A 27,808-nucleotide genomic window follows, 5' to 3' on the forward strand; every position below is an offset into this window, starting at 1 on the left:
CACGAATTCAACAAAGTAAATAGGTCACATTTCAATGACATGTGATATTAGTACTTTTACTTTATTATTTTGATTTAATTTATACTTTATTTGATTTCTAACCATGATCATGAACGTCATCTCACATCAATAGGTAACTGTGTGCAATTATATCCTATATATTTCCATACATTATAGGATTCGATATAAAGCAAATTGAGTTACTGTAACTTATTGACAAAAGAACTGACAGATTTATCAACAGACTAAGAAAAAAATACCCTCCTTCCCCTGCTTGTTTGTAGAATGTGGGTTTATGGTATACGTATTGCAATCCATATAATACTTTTTAAAATAAAGCTGTTACTTTCAAAAACCAATCTGAATAATAATTTTGTTCTATTTTAGCCATATATTGTAAATTAGTGATTTATTGTCTTTCCAGTATAACTAAAATCGACTAAAATCCAAAAACATCAATCACACTTACGTGTTTTAAAATCATTACCATGCATTTCCATAATTTATTTTTAGATGGCATTGATAAATCTTAACAAGATTTGATTAATTTTACCAATTAATGTGTTTTATTATATAATGGATATAGGAAGATGTGGTATGAGTGCCAATGAGACAGCTCTTCATCAAAGTCAAAATTTATAAAAGTAAACCATTATAGGTCAAGGTACAGTCTTCAACATGGAGACTAGGCTCACACCGAACAGCAAGCTATAAAGGGCTCCAAAAATTACTAGTGTAAAATCATTCAAACGGGAAAACCAACGGTCTAATCTATATAAAAAAAAACAGAGAAACGAGAAACACTTATGGACAACATTTTAATTACCAAATGACAATCACTGAACATCAGATTCCTGGCTTAGAACTGATGCAAACAATTGCAACTGGATTAAACGTTTTAATGGTACCAAACCTTCTCCCTTTTCGTAAACAGTAGTATAATGGTTGACATTCAATGATGAATGGCTAGCTTAGTTTAGTGATACATTCAGTCATGTACTTAATTTGTACAGCCTTTACATATACATAAACATTCATGGATCTACAATCTGTCGATACCTGTAACTTGGCATTGCATAAGGTCATGTTTTTCTCGGACTGATTATGACGTCTTTACACTAAATCCATTGGATGTTGGATGTGTATGGTTTGATAATTTAGTCTTAGATGCATCATTTTTTAATTAGTTGTTAGTGGTTTTGAACCAGCTGTCAGATAACTGCGAGTACTCTCAGATCTGTTCCTAGTGTCTTTTTGTTGTCGGTATGTCCACTTTTATTTTTGTCCATCTGATGAGTTAAGCCTTTTTCAACTGATTTTTATAGTTTATTCTTATGTTGTACTGTTATACCACTGTCCCAGGTTAGGGGAGGGTTGAGATCCCTCTAACATGTTTAACCCCGCCACATTATGTATGTATATTCCAAGTCAGGAGCCTGTAATTCAGAAGTTGTCGCTTGTGTATGTGTTGAATATTTTTTTTCGTTCATTTTTATACATAAATAAGGCCGTTAATTTTCTCGTTTGAGTTGTTTTACATTGTCATTTCGGGGCCTATTATAGCTGACTATACGGTATGGGCTTTGCTCTTTGTTGAAGGCCGTACGGTGACCTATAGTTGTTCATTTCTGTGTCATTTTGGTCTCTTGTGGCAATCATACCACATCTTCTTTTTTATATTTACATCATGATCATGATACAAAGTAACCCATCATTTAACAATACCAGTATTATCGCACCAATTCCTTATTTTGACAAATAGTTTATCTACAGTATTGCTCGCAGACAAAATATTCGGATAACCTTATATAAATGTTGAAGATCTGACATAACTAAAATATAACCAATGAAAAGCATAACTCATATGCTTTTTTTGCTTTTTTGTTAAATATTTGTTTGTTTTTGTTCTAATTGAGATTGTGAGACAGTGATGACTGTTGTAACCCTATTTTGACAAGTTTACCTTTTATGGCTGTTTTGTTCACGCATCGTTGTAAATATAATGAAATTTGATGCGACTGTCATACAAGTGAGAGGTTTAGCGCTTTAAAACCAGGTTCAATCCACCATTTTCTATATTCTAAAATGCCTGTACCAAGTCAGGAATATGACAGTTGTTGTCTATTCGTTTGATGTGTTTCATCGTTTGATTTCGCCATTTGATAAGGGACTCTCCGTTTAGAATTTTCCTTGGAGTTCCAGTATTTTTGTGATTTTACTTTTTACGGACAAGGTTAACAATAATGCATGAGATGCGGTTCTTTTCCAAAGGACTATCTCCGATTTATAACTAAAAGTTTTATAAAATGATATTTGATTTGTTACAGTAGGAACAAAGTACTTATATAAAATAAGGTTCGGTGGTGTGATTGACAATTATACAATCATCATTCATAGCCTAAAGGAAGCGGATTTGATCAACTCTACTAAACCGTACGACATTCAAAAATGAGCAACACCTTAACTGTTTAGTCAGCTATAAAAAGCATTAAAATATCTTAAACATGGATCAGTGGTGCAACAGAAAAAACATACGAACAAACTGTAAAAATCAATTGAAGAAAGCTTTACTCATCATATCGATACAAAGCAGGTCGGCACAATGAACATAATAACGTAAAGATAAAATACACAACCTACCGATCTTAGATTACCAACAGTTAATAAAAGCTAACGCAAAGCCAATATTAACAAATATTTGTCAAGTTCTCCAAGACTACACTTATAAGTGTATGAAATTTTAGATAGTATGTTTTACTTATAAATATGAAAAGGTTATACATGTATGCCATATAAGAATGTAATCTGTAATCCTTATGTAGAATTATTTAATCACCATTATATCAAATGATCAACGATTTCGTCGCTCATGTCTTTTTACAGTTAATGGTTTTTCATGAAGAACCTGATGCAATAGAACAAACAAGTCGTTATCTTGTCGTTATCTTGTCATTATGGTGTCAAATGGTTGATGCATGTCTTAAACCTGAAATATCCACCAGTGAAATAACCTAAGCAGGAAATAATCACTGCCGAATGTCATTTCTTGATTGCATAACATTTGAAAGTCATGGTTGTGCTCTTTACAAAAAATATAATCAATGCATTGTAAAAAAGAAATGTTAAAATGCCCCTGCAGTTCAACGACTCTAAATGATTGTGTTAATAAGTTAGTTGTGAATTATGAACAATAAATCTTTATTGTAAGACTTTTATTCTTGAAGAAGAGAGACGAAAGATACTAAAGGAACATTTGAATCCCATTAGCAGGGACGAAAACGCCCAAAAGACAATCAATAGTATACAAAACACAACAAAGAAAATCCAAAGACTTGAAAATAACATAGTGTGCCCTTCCCATTTTATTCTTGGAAAGGTGGTGTACAATTAGATAATCTACCAGACGTACAAGCACATGAATTCACTTATTATTTCACAATTTGTTTTATTTTCTGATACTTTTCTATCCCAAATTCATGTATTTGGTTTTGATGTTATATTGGTTAATCTCATCGGATTTTGTCTTGTGCTTAGTCCGCTGCTGTGTGTGTTACATTTTAATGTTTTGTCGTTGTTCTCCTCTAATATTTAATGCGTTTCCCTCAGTTTTAGTTTGTTAACCCGATTTTGTTTTTTGTCCATAGATTTGTGAATTTTGAACAGCGGTATACTACTGTTGCCTTTATTTATTCCTAGATAACCAGTTCGAAATATTTTGCTTAAAAAAAACTCCTGAACAAAATACGTGCTAATGGTTTGCTTCAGGAAAAATATACATGAAAAACATACACAAATGATGCATCGCATGCAGAATATAAATATCATATTAAAAAAAAAACATTTTAAAATTTCGGAAAAGGAGACAGGGGAACACACAAAAAACATTTTCGTCGAAAGGTAAACGAAGACGGTTATTACATATTCAAGGAACTAATAACAACAGAAATTACTTTTATGGTGATTATTTGACCCAAAAAAATGAACATGTATGTACTTTTTTCACATCATGGGGTGATGCTAAAATTCATGTCACCAGGTTAAATTTTTTAAAATACAACAACACAATTTATATTTATGGTATGAAGACAGATGGTCGTTCGAAATTTTTAAAAAAAATGCATTTGTATGTGTCTGTAGACATATGCTGATGATAAAAGAGGACTGGTGTTAACGTTTGATATTAAAAAAAAATTAAATGTAAAATCATTACTTTAAGCTAAACAGACTTACAGCGATGACTGCAACTCTAGGAGTTTCTATGATCCAATAAAATGGCGTGAACGTGTATGAAAACCAGCATCTACCGAATATAAATTTAGATATCATAACAATGTAAGGTAAACAATTCTAAAACATTCAATTAACATACTAGACACGTATATGTTTCATTTATGAAATTATAGGACTTATGAAAGCAAGTGGTTTCAGCAATCAATACTGTCACTTGTGGAGTAAACAAAAGGGAGAACATACAATGGGACATTCGGGAAAAAAACTATGTTGAAGAAAACGGTTGAGCAACAGATTTCAGACCACAAACGCAATGACATCACGTACTCCCATCGGTGTCTGTTATAATATATACACTTATAGTGAGTACACTTGTATGTACATGTACCTACATGTTTAAAACCAGACTAATATTCAATTATCCTTATAGAACATTTTAAATAGTATGTAGAACATATAAAATCGTCTTACTTGTGTAGTTAAAAACTATCTAAACAACATCTCTTGCTGACAATATCTGTTGACTGAAATCGACACTACATAGGTTTTTTTTTGCTACACCACGAATTACTTGACCGGTACGATAGGACTCTGTATTGCTTTCCATTTGTTGACATTTTAACGGATTGTGGATTTGCATAGTGGGTGGGTGATGCATGCTTATGCCTTGTCTACGCCGCCATCTTGCTCCTTTCGAAGTTTTGCGACTCTCTCAATATTTGTTTGTTACCTTCACTTGTCTTAATCAATTCTCAATCAGTTCATTATATATAAACAACGGAAATTTACTGTTTACTTAATTTAAACAAGGCTTACCCGAATTCATATATGTATAGTAAAAATAAATCAAAGATACTATAAGAAGTACACTTCCGCACATAATGTACATTGTCAGTTCAAAAAACTTACTTTACTTGGTGTTTATACACCATTGTAATGACCCATGCAACTGTCACAGGAATAGGGGAACCTGTAATTAAAACTTATATGAAGAACTTGTTTAAGGCTGATGAAAAAAATAGGTTCTAAGAATATAATATATACAGTTGGTATAATAGGCATGCGTCTCTTCCTATGTGTGTGAGCGAACTTGCTAAGCGGGTGCAAATCCAGTAAGGAACATAGAAAATGGAAAAGAAATACCAAACTACGAGGGAAATTCTAAACGGAAAGTTCCTAAGCAAATGGCAAATCAAAAGATCAAACACATCAAACGAATGGATAACGACTGTCATATTCCTGACTTTGTACAGCCATGTTCTTGTGTAGAAAATTGTGGATTAGGAAAGGATAACTATTTGCTCTCAGAAAATTATCAAATTTTGCATTGTTTGTCTTACTTTTAGTCGAAATATTTGTATATAAACTGATAAAAATTGTTTTCGAATATTTATTTCAATAGTACAATTAAATTTTGAAAAAAACACGATAATGACATATATCATGTGTGGTCCCAGATATTTATCTTTCAATATAATAATATTCTTACTTATTCATATTATTTTTCAGTACATGTATCGTTGCACTAATCTTTAGACTTCCATATTTGTATAATGTCTATATAATAGTGTAACGAAAATTCACACAAGGGAGTTAAATCATTGTAAAAAAAAGATGCTGTACATAATGCATAAATTTGATAGACGTCAGTAAGTGTACAACAACACTAAAATGTAAGAAAGTTATTTAAAAATTAATGAATACAAAAATATTTATAAAACCATCATGATATTTGTATTCAGGTTTGTGCTGATTGCTGTACATATTGTATTCACCACCAAATGAAACATTTTCAACATACGATATGACGGTACAAAATCAGGAATATGACAGTTATTGTCTATTCATTTTTTTTTCTATTTGTTTAAATTTTTGAGATTATTTGCTTAAGGACATTATTTAGTTTAAACAAGTATCGAATCGATCACTCTATTATGACCATTACTAAAATTATTTCTGTATTGCTCAGATAACTGTGTATTCATTTGTCGCCAAATAAAATAGGTTCTACATGCATAACTCTGATATGCAGCGTTAAAACAATTACATAAATTTTCAAGTTCGCAAAGATTCAGCAAAAGTATTTCAATATCAGGCAGAAATACTTTATAGGAAGAGAACAGACTGAATCTTTCGATTAGCCTGTCACAAATCTGTTTGTAATCAGTTATGTCGCCACAATCCTTGTAAGTTCTGAAAAGATGTCAACCTTTGTTATAACTATTAATCAATACGTAATGAATGTTTGTCAGACATTTTCCATTTGGTGTCTACTAGTCTGTGTACATTTGTAGCACTTGACCTTTTATACAGAGATAGACTTAAATAGCAGAGAACGTGAGATTTCCCAAAACGGCATATCGATATAAAACCTTGATATTTAGTAGTGCGTTACTGTATATCAAGCTTTTACGAACTCCAAAAAAAAAGTTAATCAATTTAAAAAGTAAAAACACAAAAATACTGAACTCCGAGGAAAATTCAAAAAGGAAAATCCAAAATCAAAAGGCAAAATCAAAAGTCCAAACACATCAAACGAAAGGATTGGGTTGGGTTGGGTTGGGTTGGGTTGGCATGATATCTGCTATTGTTAAATCATGTAGTTTATAATTTTCAATAATTTTCCTGTCCTGACATAAACAAACAAAACAAGGATTTGGAATGAATATCAAATTATCAATTTTAAGAAAAAAAAAATAAGAAACAGAAGTACTGATAAGTAGAGAACGACTCATGATTTTGCAGTGCTAATATTAGTTTCTTTAAATCTTTTATATTACTACACATATCTGTTCTCGGCTTTGCATAAGATTGTATATATAATAAAAGCAGATGTATTATGATTGCCAATTATGGAATCTATCCAAAATCTGCCTTTACAGTTTAACACATTGCTGTATAAAATATTCAGCGGAAACTATCAATCGCTATTATGGAGTTTGACTTACACATGGTTTCATATCAATTGTTTCAGTACTTTATTTTCAGTTAATGTACGCTTTCTTTTACATAATATAAATAATTATTACATTGTTGATTATTGAACTGTTTTTGTTAACTAATTTACAGGTTATTTTAGAGATATAATATGTGTGTGTGTCTGTGTATTGCATATAAATTGTATAATACTCCACTGGACCACGTTTCATTCTGAATTAAGAAATGGTAGATACACTCATTTCGTTTGAAGTATAACATACAAACTATTAAGATTCGTAGACGTATCAAACCGTTGATATATATCAAATGTCTCATAATCAAAAAGACGTCAATGATCATGTTAATAATAAATGGTAGCTTTGGACCCAATTAAAATGTTTACAAAACCATATATCATAGCTGTTAAGCTTTATGTTTGTGCTTATTTTTGCGTTTCTCGTTTTTTTAAATGTTTTTTTTTTTATCCCTTAAATGTTACGTGAATATATGATAATGTATTATTATGTAAGTGCTTTATTTGTTTATTAATAATACACCAGTCTTACCCCAGCCAAGAAGATAAAATATAAGGTAGTTAGGTTTTCCAGAAAATACGGATACTGCTATCATATTGTGTAAAAATAATCCTTCTATCAACATCCACATGAATTGCACTGTCTTTGTATATTCTAATAATGCATATAAAGCTTCGCAGAATACAGGCTGAAGTAAAATGTATAAAACATAAGTTTAATAAGTCGAATGTGGATTCAATATATGTACAATATATGTTCATTGTTCAATTCAGATTTATTTTTACTTGTTTTAGAATGAGGAAGAGAACAGATAGCCTAGCCGAGTTTTTTCCTGTATCGTAGAGTGTACAAATGATTTATATATTTTTATACAATGTATATCTTTGAAATTAATTGATAGACATCACTGTGACATCACTGACTAACTAATTCATATCAATTAAAAATAATTTGCTTGAATTTTTCTTATTGTGCTGACATTTCTCAAAATCGTGTCTTCCTACTAAAATTACTTACACGACGGGTGCCACATGTGAAGCAGGATCTGCTTATCCTTCCGTTGCACATGCGATACACCCCCCCCCCCTTCCAACCCAACCCTATTGTGGCAGGGTTCGTGCTGCTTAGGTTTATTGTCTATCTCGTGTTTTGTATACTATTGTTTGTCTGCTTGTCTTTTTCTTTGTAAGTTATAGCGTTGTCAGTTCATTTCCCATTTATGAATGTGAATGTCCCTTTGGTGTCTTTCGCCCCCTTTTTTTTAAAATGTTTATGTCTTTGTTATAAAAAAATTCTAAGAAACATAATAACCAATGTTAAAATTGACGAAGGCTATATGTCGCCTTATGTATTTTTGTCGTTGGATTGTTGCCTCGTTGATACACAATCCCCATCGTTTAATTCATATGTATCTATCTACACCTGTATTCAGGCTTGTAGAAACACATTTTGTTGTAAGTGCGATTGTCAATTCAAAATCTTAGTCTCAGAATTGTAATTGTTAAGCTATTAGCCAGATTTCCTAACAAAGCAGTTATTTATTCGGTATTGTTATTTGATTGTCTTCAAGCCAAATTAATGGGAATACATGAATAAATCTTTAATTTGAGCACGGAATAGATGTTATACCGTATATTTTAGTGAAGTAGAAAGGTTGAGGTGTTACGAAGGAAGGATAATGCATGTATAATTGATGAAGATAATGCAGCTTTAAAGAAGAATGTCAAAGTAAGGCCCTAAACTTCAATAATGCAAATAAGTTAGAAAATGCACTTTGTTAACAAGCATTTTACAAAGAATTCGGGTCATTTAAATTTATGAAATCCACCGAGTATACAATTTTCTTGATACAGTTTTAAAAGGAGAATTACATATACACAGAAATCAATGTATTTTGTGTACACAAAATTATGTTTTAACAATCATAAGTAACCTTATCTGATAACAAACACTTATATTTCTTTCATTTCTAATTGCACATAAACGTCAAATAAATGCTCTTCTATACAGTGAATACAACTTTTAACACAAAAAAAGTTTAGATTTGACCAGTAGGTTTTATTAGATCGTCACCTGAGATCACCCCTAGTTTTTGGTGGGGTTCGTGTTGCTTATTCTTTAGTTTTCTATGTTGTGGCATGTGTTCTATTGTTTGTCTGTTTTCTTCTTTTATTTTTAGCCAGGCATTGTCAGTTTATTTTCGATTTATGAGTTTGACTGTCCCTCTGGTATCTTTCGTCCCTCTTTTACCAAGGTGTCACCTGTACAAGCTTTCTAAAGTGCTAAATTTTATTATTTTGAAACACGAGTAGACAGGTTTCTTCTCAAAAGAAAAAAAGCGTGTTAATCAATCATTATGGAATTGTTTTTCTATTCATTTTAAGATATCGTTACGTCAACCTTTACTTACAAACGCGTCTTTTTTAAAAGCGGTGATTACATGTTATCATTAATAAGTTTTTAGTAAGCACACTCTCATATGAATAAAGTGAAGTGATGGCCATAGTGCTATTATCATCTCTAAGGCAAATTCCATTATTACTTTGAATATAATGGGCTAGTTTTTGCAATGTATGCTAAGTGATTGGTCTTGTGCATGGTTGTCATAATAACTTACCATATTTATTGTTCATGCTCTCAATACGTCGGATATAGGAAACATAAATGGTGAAAAGGATTTGTTAACCTAGAAATATCCTGTGCATTAAGGATAAATGATGTTTGTTAATTATAGGGACAGTTGAAGAAGAGAGGCAACCCTTTTGTGTGGTTAACTATTCAGTTATGCAAAGGCATTTGTTTTACAACTCAATGGCAAGAATTAACAGTATCATTAGATAAAATGCATTTAAACGTACGGTATCAAATATAGTCTGACTGTTAGAACCAGCCGCTCCTTCAACTTCTCCTCCCTTTAACCGGGCAGCATACTGATCCAAGTACAGTACAAGTCTAATTATAGTTTGAGCAATTATTGAAACGAATAGGTTTCGATGAATTCGTGTTCGATGACATCTTAAACTCCTGAAAATAAACATTCAGATAAAACAAATATATACAATGTTTTGATGTGAATTTGCAAACAAAAAAACACTAGACAGATTTTTGATATCGTGTCATCAGTTTTGAAACCATTTGGGATACAAAACATATGAGTGCTGTTTTATTTGGTTAATTAGTATTCAAACTATATGTTATCGTAACAAAGAGTTCATCAATATAGCACAGTCTTCTCGATTAATAGTAAAAATGATATCGGGCCAATTAATTTGTTTTTCTGAAAAGATGTCCCACATGCCATATAAATTTTATGTAATTTCATAGAGGTCTGAGTTTTTTGAATTTATAATTTAGTAATCTCACCTAAAATACGTGAATATGAACACTGATATGAGTGACACAACCAAAGATATAGAAAGTCCAACTATTTCCATTGTCCTTGTTCCTGCTGCAATATGTTTCATACTCTGAAAAATATATATAACAATTGTGTAAAGCTTAGTTTATTTGAATGTATCTTTGGGTATAATTTCCGACTAAATGTTGAAACACAAACCGTTAATATACAACCTATACATTTCGAACGATACTTTTAATATATCTACACCTTCATTTTGAATGATAATAAAATTGAGAATGGAAAAAGGGAATGTGTCAAAGAGACCACAACCCGACCATAGAGAAGACAACAGCAGAAGGTCATCAACAGGTCTTCAATGCAGCGAGAAATTCCCGCACCCGTAGGCGTCCCTCAGCTGGCCCCTCAACAAATAATTATACCAGTTCAGTGATAATGAACGCCATACTAAACTCCAAATTGTACACAAGAAACTAAAATTAAAAATAATACAAGACGAACAAAGGCCAGAGGCTCCTGACTTGGGACAGGCGCAGAAATGCGGCGGGGTTAAACATGTTTATGAGATCTCAACCCTCCCCCTATACCCCTAGCCAATGCAGCAAAGTAAACGCATAATAATACGCACATTAAAATTCAGTTCAAAAGAAGTCCGAGTCTGATGTCAGAAGATGTAACAAAAGAAAATAAATAAAATGACAATAATACATAAATAACAACAGACTACTAGCAGTTAACTGACATGCCAGCTCCAGATCTCAATTAAACTGATTGAAAGATTATGTCTTCATCATATGAATATCAGGCACTATCCTTCCCGTGAGGGGTTTAGTATCATACCATCATAACATATATGAGAAGAACATAACCCGTGTCATGCCAACAACTGGTTTTTAAAAACATATGTTTAGTTCCGATGCAAAGACCTACTCAATTATATTTGCTGTTGTACTTAATTATGTTGTAAAAGGGAATGGGTTTATCAACCATTTATCCTTGCTATTAACATCAAAAGCCACGTAAAAAAAGGCAACAGTAGTATACCGCTGTTCGAAATTCATAAATAAATAGAGGAAAAATAAATCCGAGTTACAAACTAAAACTGAGGGAAACGCATCAAATATAAGAGAACTATGACACAACAGAAACACAATATTAAAATGTAACACACAGAGAAACGAACTATAATATAACAATGACCATTTCCCTGAAATGGTACAGGGCATTTTAAGATACGTGTACTGGCTTGCATGAAGATTTTTTTGAATCAGTTATTTATAAAATGACAAACATACAATACAAATACATACCTGTCTTTCTGCAGCTGTTTTGCCTGCCATAAATTTCAGGTATACTTCATAGGCCTCTGGTGTATAACACACTGTATAATTAGTGTAACCCTTTGGCAAACTGTAATCTCCAGGGTTTTTATTTTCCCATCGACCTCCCGGGCCACATTTCCGGAAGGCCTCTTCTATAAAAAAAAATAAAAATAAGGATATGATCTTTTAATTATGCTTCAACTAAAATACAATTGTTTGAGGAGCTGTTATACGCCGACGTGTTTTTTTTTTTTTTTTTATTTTTATTTTAGCTTTGTAGGTCATATGAAGAGATTTTGTGTATTGAATGAAATCGAAATATTGTATACTTATGCCATTCATTCTTTTTGTCTGCACTGAATATATAAACAAGAGGCTCTCAAGAGCCTGAATCGCTCACCTTAATTCTTTTGGTTAAATCTCTCATCAATGATTATTTTGGCTTTTCAATTTATTTAAATGTTTTTTGGATCGTCCTATTTTCTTCAAAAGCCCAAAAAAATAATCATTTTTCCTATGTTCTATTTTAGCCATAGGAGCTATGTTTCTTGACATACAAGGAAATAAAATATAAAATTTATACTAGATACTCTGAAACTCATTTAGCCTAAGTTTGGCTGAAATTGATACAGCAGTTTCAAAGGAGAAGATTTTTTAAAGTAAGTCAACATGATGAACAAATTGTGAAAAAAGTCTTTAAAGGGCAATAACTCCTTAAGGGGTCAATTGACAATTTTGGTCAAATTGACTTAATTGAAGATCTTACTTTGCTGAACATTATTGATGTTTACAGTTTATTTCTATCTATAATTATATTCAAGATAATAAACAAAAACAGCAAAATTTCCTTAAAATTATCAATTCAGGGGCAGCAACCCAACAACAGGTTGTCTGATTCATCTGAAAATTTCAGGGCAGATAGATCTTGACCTGATAAACAATATTACCCAACGTCAGATTTGCTCTAAATGCTTTGGTTTTTTGAGTTATAAGCCAAAAACTGCATTTGACCCCTATGTTCTATTTTTAGCAATGGCGACCATGTTTGTTGATAGATCATAACTTCGGATATAATTTACAAACTAGATACCCTAAGGAACATTCAATTAAAGTTTGGAAGTATTTGGCCCAGTAGTTTCAGAGGAGAAGATTTTTGTAAAAGATTACTAAGATTTACGAAAAATGGTTAAAAATTGACTATAAAGGGCAATAACTCCTAAAGGAGTCAACTGACCATTTCCGTCATGTTGACTTATTTGTAAATCTTACTTTGCTGAACATTATTCCTGTTTACAGTTTATCTCTATCTATAATAATATTCAAGATAATAACCAAAAACAGCAAAATTTCCTTAAAATTACCAATTCAGGGGCAGCAACCCAACAACGGGTTGTCTGATTCATCTGAAAATTTCAAGGCAGATAGATCTTGACCTGATAAACAATATTACCCCATGTCAGATTTGCTCTAAATGCTTTTGGTTTTTGAGTTATAAGCCAAAAACTGCATTTGACCCCTATGTTCTATTTTTTCAATGGCGACCATGTTTGTTGATAGATCAAAACTTCGGATACAATTTATAAATAAGATACCCTAAGGAACATTCAGTTAAAGTTTGAAAGTATTTGGCCCAGTAGTTTCAGAGGAGAAGATTCTTGAAAAAGTTTACGACGACAGACGACGACAGACGACGACAGACGACGACAGACGACGGACGACGACGGACGCCAAGTGATGGCATAAGCTCACTTGTCCCTTCGGAACAGGTGAGCTAAAAATATCATTCAATGTTTTGGTTTTTCTTAAATCACCCTTTACATAACTATGAGATATACATGAACATTGTCAGTATTTAAAATAGATTTGTTAATTAGAGCAAACCATGAATTATAAATTCATTAGTATGAACTGTTATAAATTAGCAACATTCCAGTAGCGTCAGCATATGAAGTATATATTTTCCAGTTGTGTAACGATATTCTATAGCTTGCGTTTTCTATCAAAATTTCCTTGATAGATAGCTGTTGCAAAACTCATGAACAAAATGTCCAATGTGGTCAAGTGGGTATCATTCCTTTATAAATTTTACGTCCGCCAACACAAGTTGTTTGACTGTTATATTTGCCTTACTGTTGAAGGTGGATATACTCAAATTGTTGTAACCACAACACAGTTCACTTTTAATCGAATGGGACATAAGAGATCTCAACCCCCCTATAAAACCAAGTGTTCCAAATGGTGAAGTTGAAATCATCCCTTCGAAAATTTCAAGGACGCCATCACGAGTTGGTTGACCGTTATGGAATAACCGTTTCACAAAGGATATCGGATATGTTCCTTACGTCGTAACTACAATCCCCTCCCCTTCATGAATGTGACTACCGAATTAGACTGGATTTGTTATCACATAAGCAACACGACGGGTGCCACATGTGGAGCAGGATCTGCTTACCCTTCTGGAGCATCTGAGATTCCCCTTGTTTTGGTGGGGTTCGTGTTGCCTATCCTTTAGTTTTCTATGTTATGTCATTTGTATTATTGTTAGTCTGTTTGTCTTTTTTTCATTTTTAGCCATGGTGTTGTCAGTTTATTTTCGATTTATGAGTTTCACTGTCCCTCTGATACCTTTCGTCCCTCTACTATACCTCTAATCAATGTTTCAAAAAAAAAACCCAACCACACAAGTTAGTTAGAACAGTCAAACTAAGTTTAAAAGAAGTCCTAGTCCGATGTCAGAATAGGAAAAACAAGAAACTTAACAAAGTTGTTTCTGTACACAATTTCACTAAGAAATGAATCAAAACCACATCTTCATTTATATACATATTCCAAATTTTCATACAGAGCAGATTATTTTTCTCTTTGGAAGGCTTCACATCACTCATAGTGGTTTGCAATGTTTAATATTTATGGACGTCATCATTATCGATGTAACTATTAATTAAATGCCCACTTTCAGACAGATAAACTTTATTAATTGTGTAAAAATCTCTTTTAAGCTATATAACAAACTCTAACTATCACTTTCCAGAACGAATTTGAGGTGGGTTGGACAACCATGAACTATAATAAGCTTATTTATAGTTGGCGTATGATATACATTGCAACTAACATTGTGAATTGTTGGACATCGTTACCTTGTAAATAACCGGGAAACAAAATTACAATTTGAAGACATCTGTTTATCTAAAAGCATTTCTTTTTTTCTTAGATGAAAGGAATTTCGTTGCCACATTGAAAATGAAAAACAACATCTAAATATCAAATATAATATAAGATGATAGATAAATGTTCAAATAATATGTTAAATTCAAAATCAACCTCATTTTCAGATAAATTGAAAATAAACTTAAATAAAGACAACAGGAGTATACCAGTGTTCAAAAGTAACAAATCGATTGAGTAAATAAAAAGGGAGACAAAGGACCAACAGGAACACTGCTGTGCAAAAAAAAAAAAAAACCCAAAAGCAAACAAAAATAGAAATGATTTTTTATAACAACTGCCATCAACCCTTAAACACTACATGGACAAATCTAACAAAATCAACCAACAAAAATGGAGCAAGAATGAAAACATGAAATGTTTGAATCAGTTTTATCAGTGCTTAATCCTTCTCACTTTTATACGTCCTGCTTAGGTACTGTGAAATTTAATAGTTGATGGACGTTTAATCTCTAAAATACCTGATGTATTTATAAAGGTTACTCGGGAACACGTGTATTTGTTTACTTTTAACACGTGTGTTTAAATCAAAACATGTTTATGTTTAATTTGATTGGACCATCAGTAAGTTATTACCGGTTTAAGTTATATCAATCATGATAACTTCATGCTAGAATTTTAGCGCTAAAATTATAATAAGATATCTAGAATTGTCATTCGAGGTTCGCCTATCCGACAGAAAGGGTTCGTTTTTCTTAAATCGCCATTTGGTAAAATGTCCGAATCTTCTCCACGTCTGGAATTGAATGAAGACATACTACTCGAAAGAGAAAATAGTTTACCGCCACCTAATATTCATAAAGCAGCTGATAAGTCGTCTGATTTGGTAGATACTGTAGAGCTTTTTAAGACAATTTTAGACAGCAAGTTAGGTGAGTTGAAATCTGAACTCATACAAGAACAAGATTGCCTTAAGAGAAAAATTAAGGAGGACGTCACTCTAAAATTTAAGGGGGAAGGAAACAGAATTCAGTACACCTTTAACGAGGAATTATTAGACACTGTTAACAAACTTTCAAAATTCATCCCTAACTCCAATACACAAGCCTATAGATTAGTTCTTGACATAACTGATAAGATCAAAAGCCGTAATAAGAAAATTCGCATAGCTGATGCTTCCCCTGCTGGTTGGGGAACCGTTAGGGAATACGAATCCAATGCCGTGGCTTCAGATTCTGAAGATGAGAGAAAGATACGACAAGCTGAGACCAGAGCTATCCGTACCTCCAAGGAGAAGTCAAAATCTCGCCAGCAACCTTACCCAAAAAATACGCCTCGTCAACAACCTGCGGAATCTTATGGTAACCCTGCTTATGCTCAGCATTATCAACGTAATCAGCAACAGCCCTTTCGTGGGAGCTTCGCAAGGCGTGAGCCTTGCTCAATCGACACGTGCCACTACTGCAAGCAACAAGGCCACTGGAGAAAAAACTGTCCTCTTCTCGCCAGTCTCAGGTCATCCAACAGCAACTCCACAACCTACCAGAAGTAGTAAAGTAGGGCCTGAACGTCACTCTCCAGTCATTGTGAATGATAAGTATTTAGACACTATTAATGACCAATTTTCTACATGTTTTGTTGATAACGATCATATAGAATCTTTTTTAGATCAAGTTCAATATTTTGAAAATTGTCAGTCATATGATAAATTTAAAGGGGTGAAAGGTAGATTAGCTTGTCATGTAAAGTATTGGGAAAATATAGGTGCTTGTCCTTTTGTGCTTGATACAATAAAAAATGGTTATGTTATTCCATTTATAGATACACCTTTTAAAATGTACCACAGAAATAATAGATCAGCACGGCAGAATACTGAATTTGTCACAAAGTCAATTGAAGATTTAGTTCAAATAGGTTGCGTAATTAAAGTGCCTTTTCAACCATATGTGGTAAATCCATTGAGTGTTGCTACTCAAAAGCCCGGTAAGAAACGACTTATTTTAGATATGAGTCAATTGAATAAACACATAAAGCGCGAAAAAAATAAAATTTGAGGATTGGAAGTTAGCTATACAATATTTTGACAAAGATATGTATCTGTTTAAGTTTGATTTAAAATCTGGTTATTTTCACTTAGACATATGCTCACAGCAACAGACTTTCTTAGGTTTTCAGTGGGAAGGTCAATTTTATTGTTATACTGTTTTAGCTTTCGGAATTACTACCGGTCCGTACATTTTTACTAAATGTTTGAGGCCACTAGTAAAATTTTGGCGTGGAAACGGTATAAAAGTTGTTTTGTATTTAGATGATGGATTTGGCATGAGTCCAGATGAAAATACATGTAATGAGCAATCGTCCTTCGTAAAAAGGTCTTTGATTGATGCTGGTTTCCTTATTAACGAGGAGAAGTCTGTTTTTAAACCTGTTACAGAGTTAGAATGGTTGGGAATAGTTTGGAACTCGAAAGAATACAAATTATCTATTACTCAACGTCGAGTTGACGATTTGATTTTCTCATTGAATGTCATTTTGGCTAAATTTCCCTATGTTACAGCTAGATCTTTAGCTCAGGTTGTAGGTAGAATTATTTCTATGACTCCCGTAATCGGAAATGTGGCTAGAATTATGTCAAAGTTCTGTTACATGGAAATTGAAAGTAGAATTGGGTGGGATATTCCCATTACAGGGTACAAACCCGTCGAGGTTTTATCAGAGTTAAAGTTCTGGTTAGAAAATGTCACTATGATTAACTATCGTAATTTATGTCATTACAGTAAATCTTCTGTTGTCATATACTCAGATGCTAGTAATATTGCCGCTGGTGCATACACCGTTGAATTAGAAAATAAGATTTTCCATAAGATGTGGACATGTAGTGAAACTTTACAAAGCTCCACATGGAGAGAGCTGAAAGCTATAGAGTTAGCCCTTTTTTCTTTTAAGAATAGTTTCACAGGAAAAACTATAAAGTGGTTTACTGACAATCAAAATTGTGTCAAAATTGTTAATTCGGGAAGTATGAAAGAAAATCTTCATGTTATAGCAAAATCTATTTTTTCATTTTGCATTCAAAAAGGAATATCAATTGACATTCAATGGATTCCCAGAAAAGAAAATGAAAAGGCTGATTATATCAGCAAAATGGTTGATTTCGAGGACTGGGGAGTCACACATATATTTTTCAATTTTTTAAATGATATGTGGGGTCCTTATTCGATTGACAGGTTTGCAAGTGTCGAAAATAGAAAAGTTATGAGATTTAACTCCTTATTTTGGCAACCTGATTCTGAAGCAGTTGATGCATTTTCTCAAGTTTGGACCAATGAAAATAATTGGCTAGTTCCACCAATTAATCTTGTGATACGATCGATTAAACACATTATAGCTTGTAAAGCTCGAGGCACGTTAGTTGTGCCTAAGTGGATTTCTGCTGCATTCTGGCCTTTGATATTCGATAAACATTTGATTTATCAAGATTACGTAAAAGATGTTATTGTGTTTAAAAATACTGATGGTATTTATAAGCAAGGTTCGAATAAGAATACGATATTCGGAATTGAACCGTTTGGTTCGCCAGTTTTGGCTGTTTTGCTAGATGCATCTTAGACATGGCCCTAATATATATAGATATATTTTAGCAGGCATGGTCTGTTTGTGACATGGCCCTAGTATATGTATATTGTAGCAGGCATGGTCTGTTTGTGACATGGCCCTAGTATATGTATATTGTAGCAGGCATGGGTGTTTATGTTGACATGGCCCTAGTATCGGTAATGATATTGTAGCAGGCTTGGTTTTTTATTTGACATGGCCCTAGTATCTATAATGATATTGTAGCAGGCATGGTAATTTGTTTTACAGTTTATGGCCCTAGTATCTATAAAGATATTGTAGCTGGCGTTGAAATATTTGAATATATATTATATTTTACTGTGTATAGAAATCTGAAATATGCTAATAATTCGTCCTCTGTATATGTATATAAAATGTTATTGCAATTTTACGTTTTTCAGATATTTTTTCAGTAGGACATTGGTCAGACTTTAATTCACAAGTTGCCTCTAATAATGATCTCAGCAGTTTGTTCAAACAGTTACCAGAATTCCCTCTTTCGTCCAAGGCTGCGAGTACTCAGAAGAAATATAGATATGCCTTCAATTCATGGTGTAAGTGGACTAGTCAATATTCTTTTTCGCCATTGCCAGCATCTCATTTACATATTTCTTTATATTTAATTCATTTGTCTGAAACTGCAAAATCTGTTTCAAAATTAAATGATGCTTTTTACGCCATAAAATGGGCACATAAATTAGCTGGCGTTGCTGATCCCAGTGAAAATAATCTAGTTGCATCTGTTCTTGAAGGGGCTCATAGAAAAATAGGTCATTCAGTTGTCAAAAAAGAACCTATCACACCGCATATTTTGAAAAATATTGTATGTAAATATGCTAATAATACTTGTAATTTAAAAGATGTAAGAATAGCATGTATGTGTTTATTAGCCTATGCTGGCTTTTTAAGATTCTCCGAGTTAGCTAACTTGAGAAGGTCTGATATACAGTTTTCCCCTACTTACCTTACACTTCATTTAGTCAAGAGTAAAACTGATGTATATAGGGAAGGGAAAGATGTTGTCATTTCAAAAACAGGGAATATTACATGCCCGGTAGATGTACTTCAGCGTTATCTAAAGTTAGCTAACATTCCTGAAGAATCGAATGATTTTATCTTTAGATCTATTTGTTATTGTAAATCTTTGAATATATACAAACTTAGAAAGAGTAGTCATATTTCTTACATCAGAGCCAGAGAGTTATTGTTATCTGCACTTGACAGTTTAGGTCTTGATAAAAAACAGTTTGGCTTACATAGCTTGAGGTCAGGAGGAGCTACTGCCGCGGCAGAAGCTGGAATAGATGACCGGTTGTTTAAGAAACACGGGAGATGGAAAAGTGATAAAGCCAAAGATGGTTATGTTAAAGAGAGTATACTCAACAGATTGTCAGTATCTAAGAATTTAGGCTTGTAATATATATTGTTTGTCCCCCCTTTTTCTTTATGTCCCTTTCTTTATCAATCGAAGCTTTCTGTGCTGTCGGGGCGAGCTGATAACCAAAAACTGTGTTGAGTTTTTACTTTGTAAATGCTTTATGTTCGTTTGAAGTATTGAATAAGAACATAAATGAAAATTATTTCAGTCATAACTGTGGTGTGCCATTAAACAGTTTTATTCGCCTCGTGTTTCAGCTGTGAGGTAAGTTTTTCACATAATTATTTAAAAGTTTTACAATTAGGCATCTAGTATCTTTATTTCAAGTATCGGATTTTGTTTAAGATAGTACTGACAATCAACCTGATTTAAACTAAACAAATCTGTATTAATGGTTTACAACAGATATCGGTAAAGGGATAATTTCACCAGAAAAAGGTCACGATGTAATTATAATTTTGCGGGATTGGCGTGATAATAACTTCCGGTCTTGTCAATTTGTCCTTAATGTAATATTGTATCATACACAGGAAACTTTAATCTAGCATTTTGCAAAGAATTTTCATAATAGTAATTATACTGCAGGTTTTGAGATAATTTCAGCTTTGACAGATGTCTAACTCCAAGTCGCTGTCTGCATTGACAGGAAACGTTTTTTTTTTTTTTTTTTCTTTTTATAAAACAGATTCTAAAAGTACTACTAGTTGGGATAGATAATGACTTTGAAAAGTTTTGAATTTACAGAAGTGATAAAAAATCAGACGATAACATTTATCTGGTCAATGCATGTGCTATAAAGTATATATGTTATAAGAACTTGTTCATTCATTATATACATCGATCAACAAAAAAAGTCATAAAAAATATTATTGAGAAAAGAAATCTGTCAGTGAGACAACAACCCGACCAAATAACAGAAAACAGCCGAAGTCATCAATTGGTCTTAGACACAACAAGAAAATCCCGAACCCAGAGGCGATCTTCAGTTGACCCCAATACAAAAATGTGTTCTAGTTCAGTAAAAAAAGGATTTCAAACTAATCTCCAAAACATATAAATGAACTAAAATAAAACAAAAAACAACAATACACGACTAGGTACCAAAATGCAAAGGTGACCCAAATTTGTTTTGATATATCATTACCGTTGCGGGAAATTAATCAAACAATGTACTATAATATTCTTGTCACTTCAGAGTAAGCTTAACCTTTTCAGATGCAGTTGCTATTTTATAAACCTGAGAAGTAGACTTGGTAATCTACAGATTATTGATGGCAAACACGACGTGAATTAATGAACGTCAATTTCTTAACCTGTATTCTTTTTTTTTATATTTTTTATATTGCTTTCAAAGTATATCTTATAATTCATATAGTAGGTGAAATCTTTTTTAACAATTTAATACCTAGAAAATGACACGTTTATAATCATCTTCGTTCAGTATGTCATTTCGACCTAGAAAACAGTATGAATTTTAAACCGCACTGTTAGTAGTCCTTGACTATTTTATACAAAAAATGGCAATTTACATAATGGGAAACAATCTTTGAGCATCGTATTTACTGAGAGGTACATGTACAACCACTCTTAGTTCGATATTAATGTACTGCAGTTACCTTGTTTCACGTTTTTGTTGTTGTAGAAAACATGGAAATCTGGCAAAATGTATTTGTTAAACTATGTTATCTTATAATATGCCTACATGGGGATTTATCTAATTCACTACCAGATATAAGAAAAATACATTTTTGTACAAACAGAAACAACCAAATTTACTGAACGTCATTATATTTTTTAGCACGATACAATTTTCTTAACTCAACCTATTTTGATTTTTGAAAATAATTATACATTAAACGTCTTTATCTAAGTTTTAAAATTAATAATATTTGATGCATATCATACTGTAATACAGTTGTAATACTAAATGAGTTAAATTAAAATGAAAGTTGCTAGCGTGATATGTCAATGTTCTTCTCGTATGATTTACGACTGCATGATACTAAAATAACGAGATGGATTTTGGTTCATTTTCATATGATGAAGACATAGTTTTTCTGTCAGTGATATTGAAACTAGAGCTGGCATTTCAGCTACTGCTAGTAGTCCTTTGTTAATTGATGTTTATCATTGTCATTTTGCTTAGTTTGTTTTCTTTAATACTGCGTTTTACCGTAGTTAATTTATTCCCCAAAAGGTAAAGGAAAAGGTTGAGATTTTATTCATTTTCTAAGAGATATAGGAAAAAGCTGAGATTTCATCAACTTTATTTAACTCTGCCACAGGTATATAAAAAATACCAAACGTTTTTTCCCTGCATTGACAATTTTAAAATAATTCTGTTTACAACACCTGTGATTAAAGATATTTCTATATACATGTAATGACAATAATCGAATGATCTTGATGAATATTTACTGTTATGTTTTGTTATCAATAACGATTCAATGGATTATAACGAAAGAATATAAGAAGAAGTTTTTGATCTATACTTGCCATTGTGCAGCTGACATCCTTTTCGTCAACTAGGATAATATATTAAGATCCCACGCTTTATTATGAGAAAAACACACACACTTATTTAAGTTATGTCCACAAGAAAAAATTTGCACATAGGTAATTCCACTAACTATTCGGTGTGTTTGTGTCGTATTTATACTGTAAAAAGATGCACTCGATTAAAATCCATTGATTTGCTTCAAAAAGTTTCCTTTTGTTTTCATGTCTTTATTCTTAAATTATTTGTTAGTATGAAATATTAGATGTGTTCATTAATTAATGTGTATATTTTGTTTTTGTTTTGGAGAAGACGTTACTAAGTTGTAAAACTTGTGTCTGATCCTTTTGTCATTTTGAACAATAAAATATGTTTAAACTTAACTCTGCCACTTTGTGTTCAGCCTGTCAGGGAATCGCTGGCCGTACTTTGTAAGTCTTGTGTGTGCTTTTTTTTTTAAACTTTTGGTTCATTAAATGTGGCAAACATTTAGATTAGCAAGTATACATTATTGGTACGGGCCATCTGAAGCCCACTTTCTGGGAGAGGGACTTTCTAACCGAGTTGAAGACCCATTATTGACTTTGTGCTATTTTCTACTCTTTGGTCGGGTTGTTGTCTATTCAAAACAGGTTATCACTTTATGTCAGAAACTGAATACATGTAACTGCAACATGTTTCTTGGCAAAAATTTTGTTCGTAATAATATATCCTATCAAATTTTTATTAAAACGTATCATTCTTTGGACTGTCTACAATATCTAATTGTCTGAAATTCACTAAAACTTCATGAAATCTATTAGACATGTTAGAACAACTTTGTGTCGGAAAGAATTTTCTGTTTAAATTTGTAGCACGATATCCAAAATTAGATCAATGATTCGGATTTATCCTTATATTTGTACGTCTAATGAAATTCCATTTTCATTTGTTTTTGTCAAGTTGGCATTTTCAATATACAATTAGAATAAGTCCTTCTTATTGATAGACGATTTGAAGGAGTATATTGGTTGTTGACATTTGAAAATAGGCTTATGTTTACTTCTGGAATAATCACATTACCATGCATTGAAATAGAATTCTGTAAAATTAAGGTGTACTCAGAACCCTAAGAGAGCAAGTATATCTAATTTGTAAAAATTCTATAGTAGAAGATCTTGATGCTCTTTTCAAGATCACATTTAACATCAGAAATAAGTCCATTTCGAACTCATCCTTTGGATTTGGTGAAGTACAGAAATTCTTAAAAGCAATTGACTCGAGAAAACATGAAATGTTGCGAAAACAACAATAGAATAAGACTTGACAGGAAAAACAAATTCCATTTTATTGAATAATAGTAAAATACATTTTAGGTTTGATTTAAGATTGATTTTGATCAACCGGGTTAAAAGTAGAAACATGCATGTCCCATTGTTTTGTAAGTTGACTGTACTAAGTTCAGAAATATGTCGATTTACTTATTACAACATTCTATAACGATTCGTTTCGAATGTTTTTTCTAATGAAATTTACTGTTTTCGGGTTATTCGGGTTATTCGAGGTTAATTATGTTTATGAATACTAATTTAAGTACAGTTCGACTAGGTATATTGCAACTGTTGGTAAAGGAACACAACATAAAGAATCATTTGAAACCCTTTTGCTGTGTTATGTCCAATGAGCACAACCATGTATTCTATACATTTCTGTGTCTTGTTTTATTTGCATTCAGTCATTTTAGTAAAGTAGTCTTGTTATTATAATCCTGAAACACACACCTAGGTCAGTACACACTTCAACGTGATCCTACGGTAAAAAATGTACGTTGATTGATTTGATATTTTTAGTTCAAGATATGCGGTTTTATAATTGTCGAATACGTGTAGGTTTCCACATGTTACATCATTGGTAGAGCAAACATTTTTTGAAACATTATATATCTTTCGTTTAAGACGGTATTAAACGAATCTCTGGACAATTTACACAATGTAATAATAAAACGAAAATTACTGATTTGAAATTAATCGTTCATCAATTATGCTGCTTCCTTGTCTAGTATATTGCCGTCAGAGTGATCAACATTTCTCATAAAATATCTGGAGACATGGATTTTCGTGATCATTATATAACTTGTATAAACTATTTGTTTCATTTTCATAACAAGTAATTTCCTTTATCTCGCAATGCAGCATATCAAAATGGAGTTAGTTTGAGAACCTATGGTAAATGAATGTGGATTTTAATGTCAAATTATGCAATGCTGATATGTGAAAGTTATATAGAATAAGAAGATGTGGTATGATTTTCAACTCTTCACAAGAGATAACATTGCAAAAGGTCACATTACAAAAGGTCATATATACCATTTTGTATTACCTGAATCTTAATATAAAGCATTGATATTTGTTTGCTGAATTTGGAAAATTCAAAATGTGTGACGAAAGCATGCATATTATACGATTTGGTGATAATTAAAGTGTAGGTTGATTCAATTTCATCAAGATCGAGAGAATTTAAAAACATACAATCAACTATCGGAACAAGATCTGAATATAAAATAGAGACATTTTGCTTTGTTTTACGAGACGAGAAGTAATTGGCCGTACACTAATTTGAGCATTATATAGTAGGAATCGGTAATAAATCAATTGAGGCAATCTTTCAGGAACTTATCTTTTCTATCAATAAAAAGCGATAAGATTTTCCTGAAGTGCTCTTGACAAGCGACAACGACTTTGTTTATGCCTTAAATAGATTGAAAATGGAAATGCAACAAGATTGCTTTACTTTTATCATGTATATCGAAATAAGAAAATATTCTTTGTAAAAGTTCTAGTGTGTTCTATTAAATTTAGCAGATTTTTTTAACAATGCAAGCACAACAAAATACCTTCATCATAGGAAATAATTGTACAGTTATACAATCATAACTAACTACATATATATATACAAAGCCGTTGTATCGTTTCGAATAACTATACCAGTACGCAATAAGTAAATTATATATACGCCTAAAAAGTATACAAAAAACATCAATATTAAAACGGAAACATTAAATATATATATAAAGCATAATTTACTATTTTATAAACAAACTAATGGAAGTGGACCATGTGGTTAACGTTGTGCATTATGCTCACATATAAATGAAACCAAGGTATTTTGTGACAACACCGGCAAAGAATATACCATTCAGGGACAAATAAATTGTAAAACCGTACGCGTGGTATATGCAATTAATTGTACAAAATGTGAAAAAGTTATATATGTAGGACAAACGGGTGATACACTATATCAACGAATGCTATTGAACTTTTCAAAAATACGAACACAGAAAACAGAAGATCCAGTAGCCAACCATTTCATTCAGAATAATCATTCAATGACAAATTTAAAAGTTACCGCCATAGAAAGAGTATTTGGGACAGAAACTTACAGAAAAACTAAAGAAGCCTTTTGGATAAAAAAATTAAAAACTTTAGAACCTGAAGGACTCAACACAATGTATGAACGATAATAAAAATATTTATATTAAAAAAGCGAAAAACACGGCAAATGAACGTCATAGAAGTTATTATAACGTAATATATCCAAGCAATGTAATTGTTGTTTCAATGTTGTAATTTATCCAATGAAGAAGGCCGTAATGGCCGAAACGTATGGGAATTTGTGTTATAGTTTTTATTATACAATCATTCAGAGACTTTATATATATATATATATATATATATATATATATATATATATATATATATATAGAGAGATAAGGTCTCTGTGCAATGCTAGGCGGTGTTGTCGTAGAAGTTAGAAATAAAAAGTACAGGTTCCAGCCCCGGCGCCGGGGAGGAAGTTACGAATCAAATCTACTCTAACATCGTTAGGTTGATTTTCTAGGCACTTTATATATATCGATAAAACGATGCGAGTACTTTTATACTTTCAGAGATAAGGCAAATGGATTATTTTGGAATAGTACACATGTATAGGATCCACATAAGTATTGGAAAACTATTGAATATTTTAATTATCAATGATAATTCATTTTCATTAAAATCCCTGTCCTACATTTACTTTAATAATTACATGCCATTACCATTACAATTTTCCTTTCAATTATATTGAGAAAATAAGGCCTCTTATTCGTTTTTTTCTATACAACTCATGTATGTTTATCTGTGATATCCTAAACGACTAAAAATAAAATTGTGATGCACAATGCAGTCACAACGTCACGTTGAGTTTGCAGTAAATTCAACTATTTATCATACCTTTAAAAAAAATATTTTCAATAAAACAAAATTAGTAACACACATGTAAATTTAAAAAAGGACAAGAGTTCTAGAAATCCTAGTTTAAAATAAAACCTGCTAAATGTTTTGCGTTAGATATACATTGTAGCGATATCATATAAAAACGAAGATATGGTATAATTGACAATGAGACAACTCTTCACAAGAGACAACATATCCATTTGTGCTTTCTTTTTCCGGATATTTAATTTTGATTGTCTCAGAGAGTATCAAAATTAAATCTATCATTTTTCGAGGTTCATATGAAGTTACTCGTGCACTTGTTTTTAAGCCGGAAAATTGCATATTAACGTATAGTTTAACATACTGGTACATAACGGTATGTGTAGAGTCATGAAAGTATATAAGCCGTTATGACGTAGGTAATCGGACCGTTGTTATACAATATTTGTGAATTATTGTTCTGACCATGCTGACACATTTGATCATGCAGGACAATCATGACGTAACTAGCCTGACTGTTGTTACACAGTTGAGTATAAATGCAGATACAGTTCAACCTACTGGTACATGTGTATCATCGAAAGTATCTAAGTTTTTTTTAAACAAAGTTGAAATAACATGGACAGGGATGTTAATAAACTAAACGTGCTGACAGTCACACAGTTAATGATAATACGCCAGTTTCGCAACTTTTGTTTTCGTTGTATCACACTTGAACATACGTGTAATCCGACTGTTTTAAATTATTTTATCATTTTTTGTTAGTTTGTTTTAGATTTATGAGTTTGACTGTTCCTTTGGTATCTTTCGTCCCTCTTTTATCTTGTTTGGATATTTACGTTAGATATCTGAATGTGCTCATACAATTGAACATACATGAAAAAGTAACCTGGTCGTTGAACTTATATACTGAATGGCGTATATACAATGACACAGTTGAACATCCATAGATATAATATATATGAATAAAATCCAATGACCTGTTATTATCTAAAACTGAGTAAACAGATTATTATCTTAAAAATAACAACATACGTTCAATAATTTGTGTGCA

The 27,808-nt window shown here is 32.1% G+C and overlaps 2 protein-coding genes across 5 annotated transcripts in view; one reads left to right on the forward strand and one right to left on the reverse strand.

The window, feature by feature from the left end:
* The window catches only part of LOC143064964 (PDF receptor-like), a 109,859-nt gene that overhangs the window by 6,067 nt on the left and 75,984 nt on the right, over nucleotides 1–27,808 (reverse strand). For all 4 annotated transcript variants that reach the window (XM_076238199.1, XM_076238201.1, XM_076238198.1 and 1 more), the window contains exons 5-10: nucleotides 11,853–12,016; nucleotides 10,548–10,651; nucleotides 10,043–10,208; nucleotides 7,716–7,872; nucleotides 5,140–5,200; nucleotides 4,231–4,300 (exon numbers count right to left, since the gene is read on the reverse strand). In XM_076238199.1, coding sequence (XP_076094314.1) covers nucleotides 4,231–4,300; nucleotides 5,140–5,200; nucleotides 7,716–7,872; nucleotides 10,043–10,208; nucleotides 10,548–10,651; nucleotides 11,853–12,016 — 722 coding nt within the window. The remainder of the gene's footprint in view (nucleotides 1–4,230; nucleotides 4,301–5,139; nucleotides 5,201–7,715; nucleotides 7,873–10,042; nucleotides 10,209–10,547; nucleotides 10,652–11,852; nucleotides 12,017–27,808) is intronic.
* Nucleotides 19,024–20,210, forward strand: LOC143061950 (integrase/recombinase xerD homolog; the record flags this gene model as incomplete). The annotated part of the gene is made up of 1 exon (XM_076233809.1): nucleotides 19,024–20,210. A coding segment is annotated over one exon (1,038 nt), but the record flags the coding sequence as incomplete, so codon positions are not given.

Source organism: Mytilus galloprovincialis, chromosome 2 (assembly GCF_965363235.1).
Source record: "Mytilus galloprovincialis chromosome 2, xbMytGall1.hap1.1, whole genome shotgun sequence".
NCBI classification, from domain to species: Eukaryota; Metazoa; Mollusca; class Bivalvia; order Mytilida; family Mytilidae; genus Mytilus; species Mytilus galloprovincialis.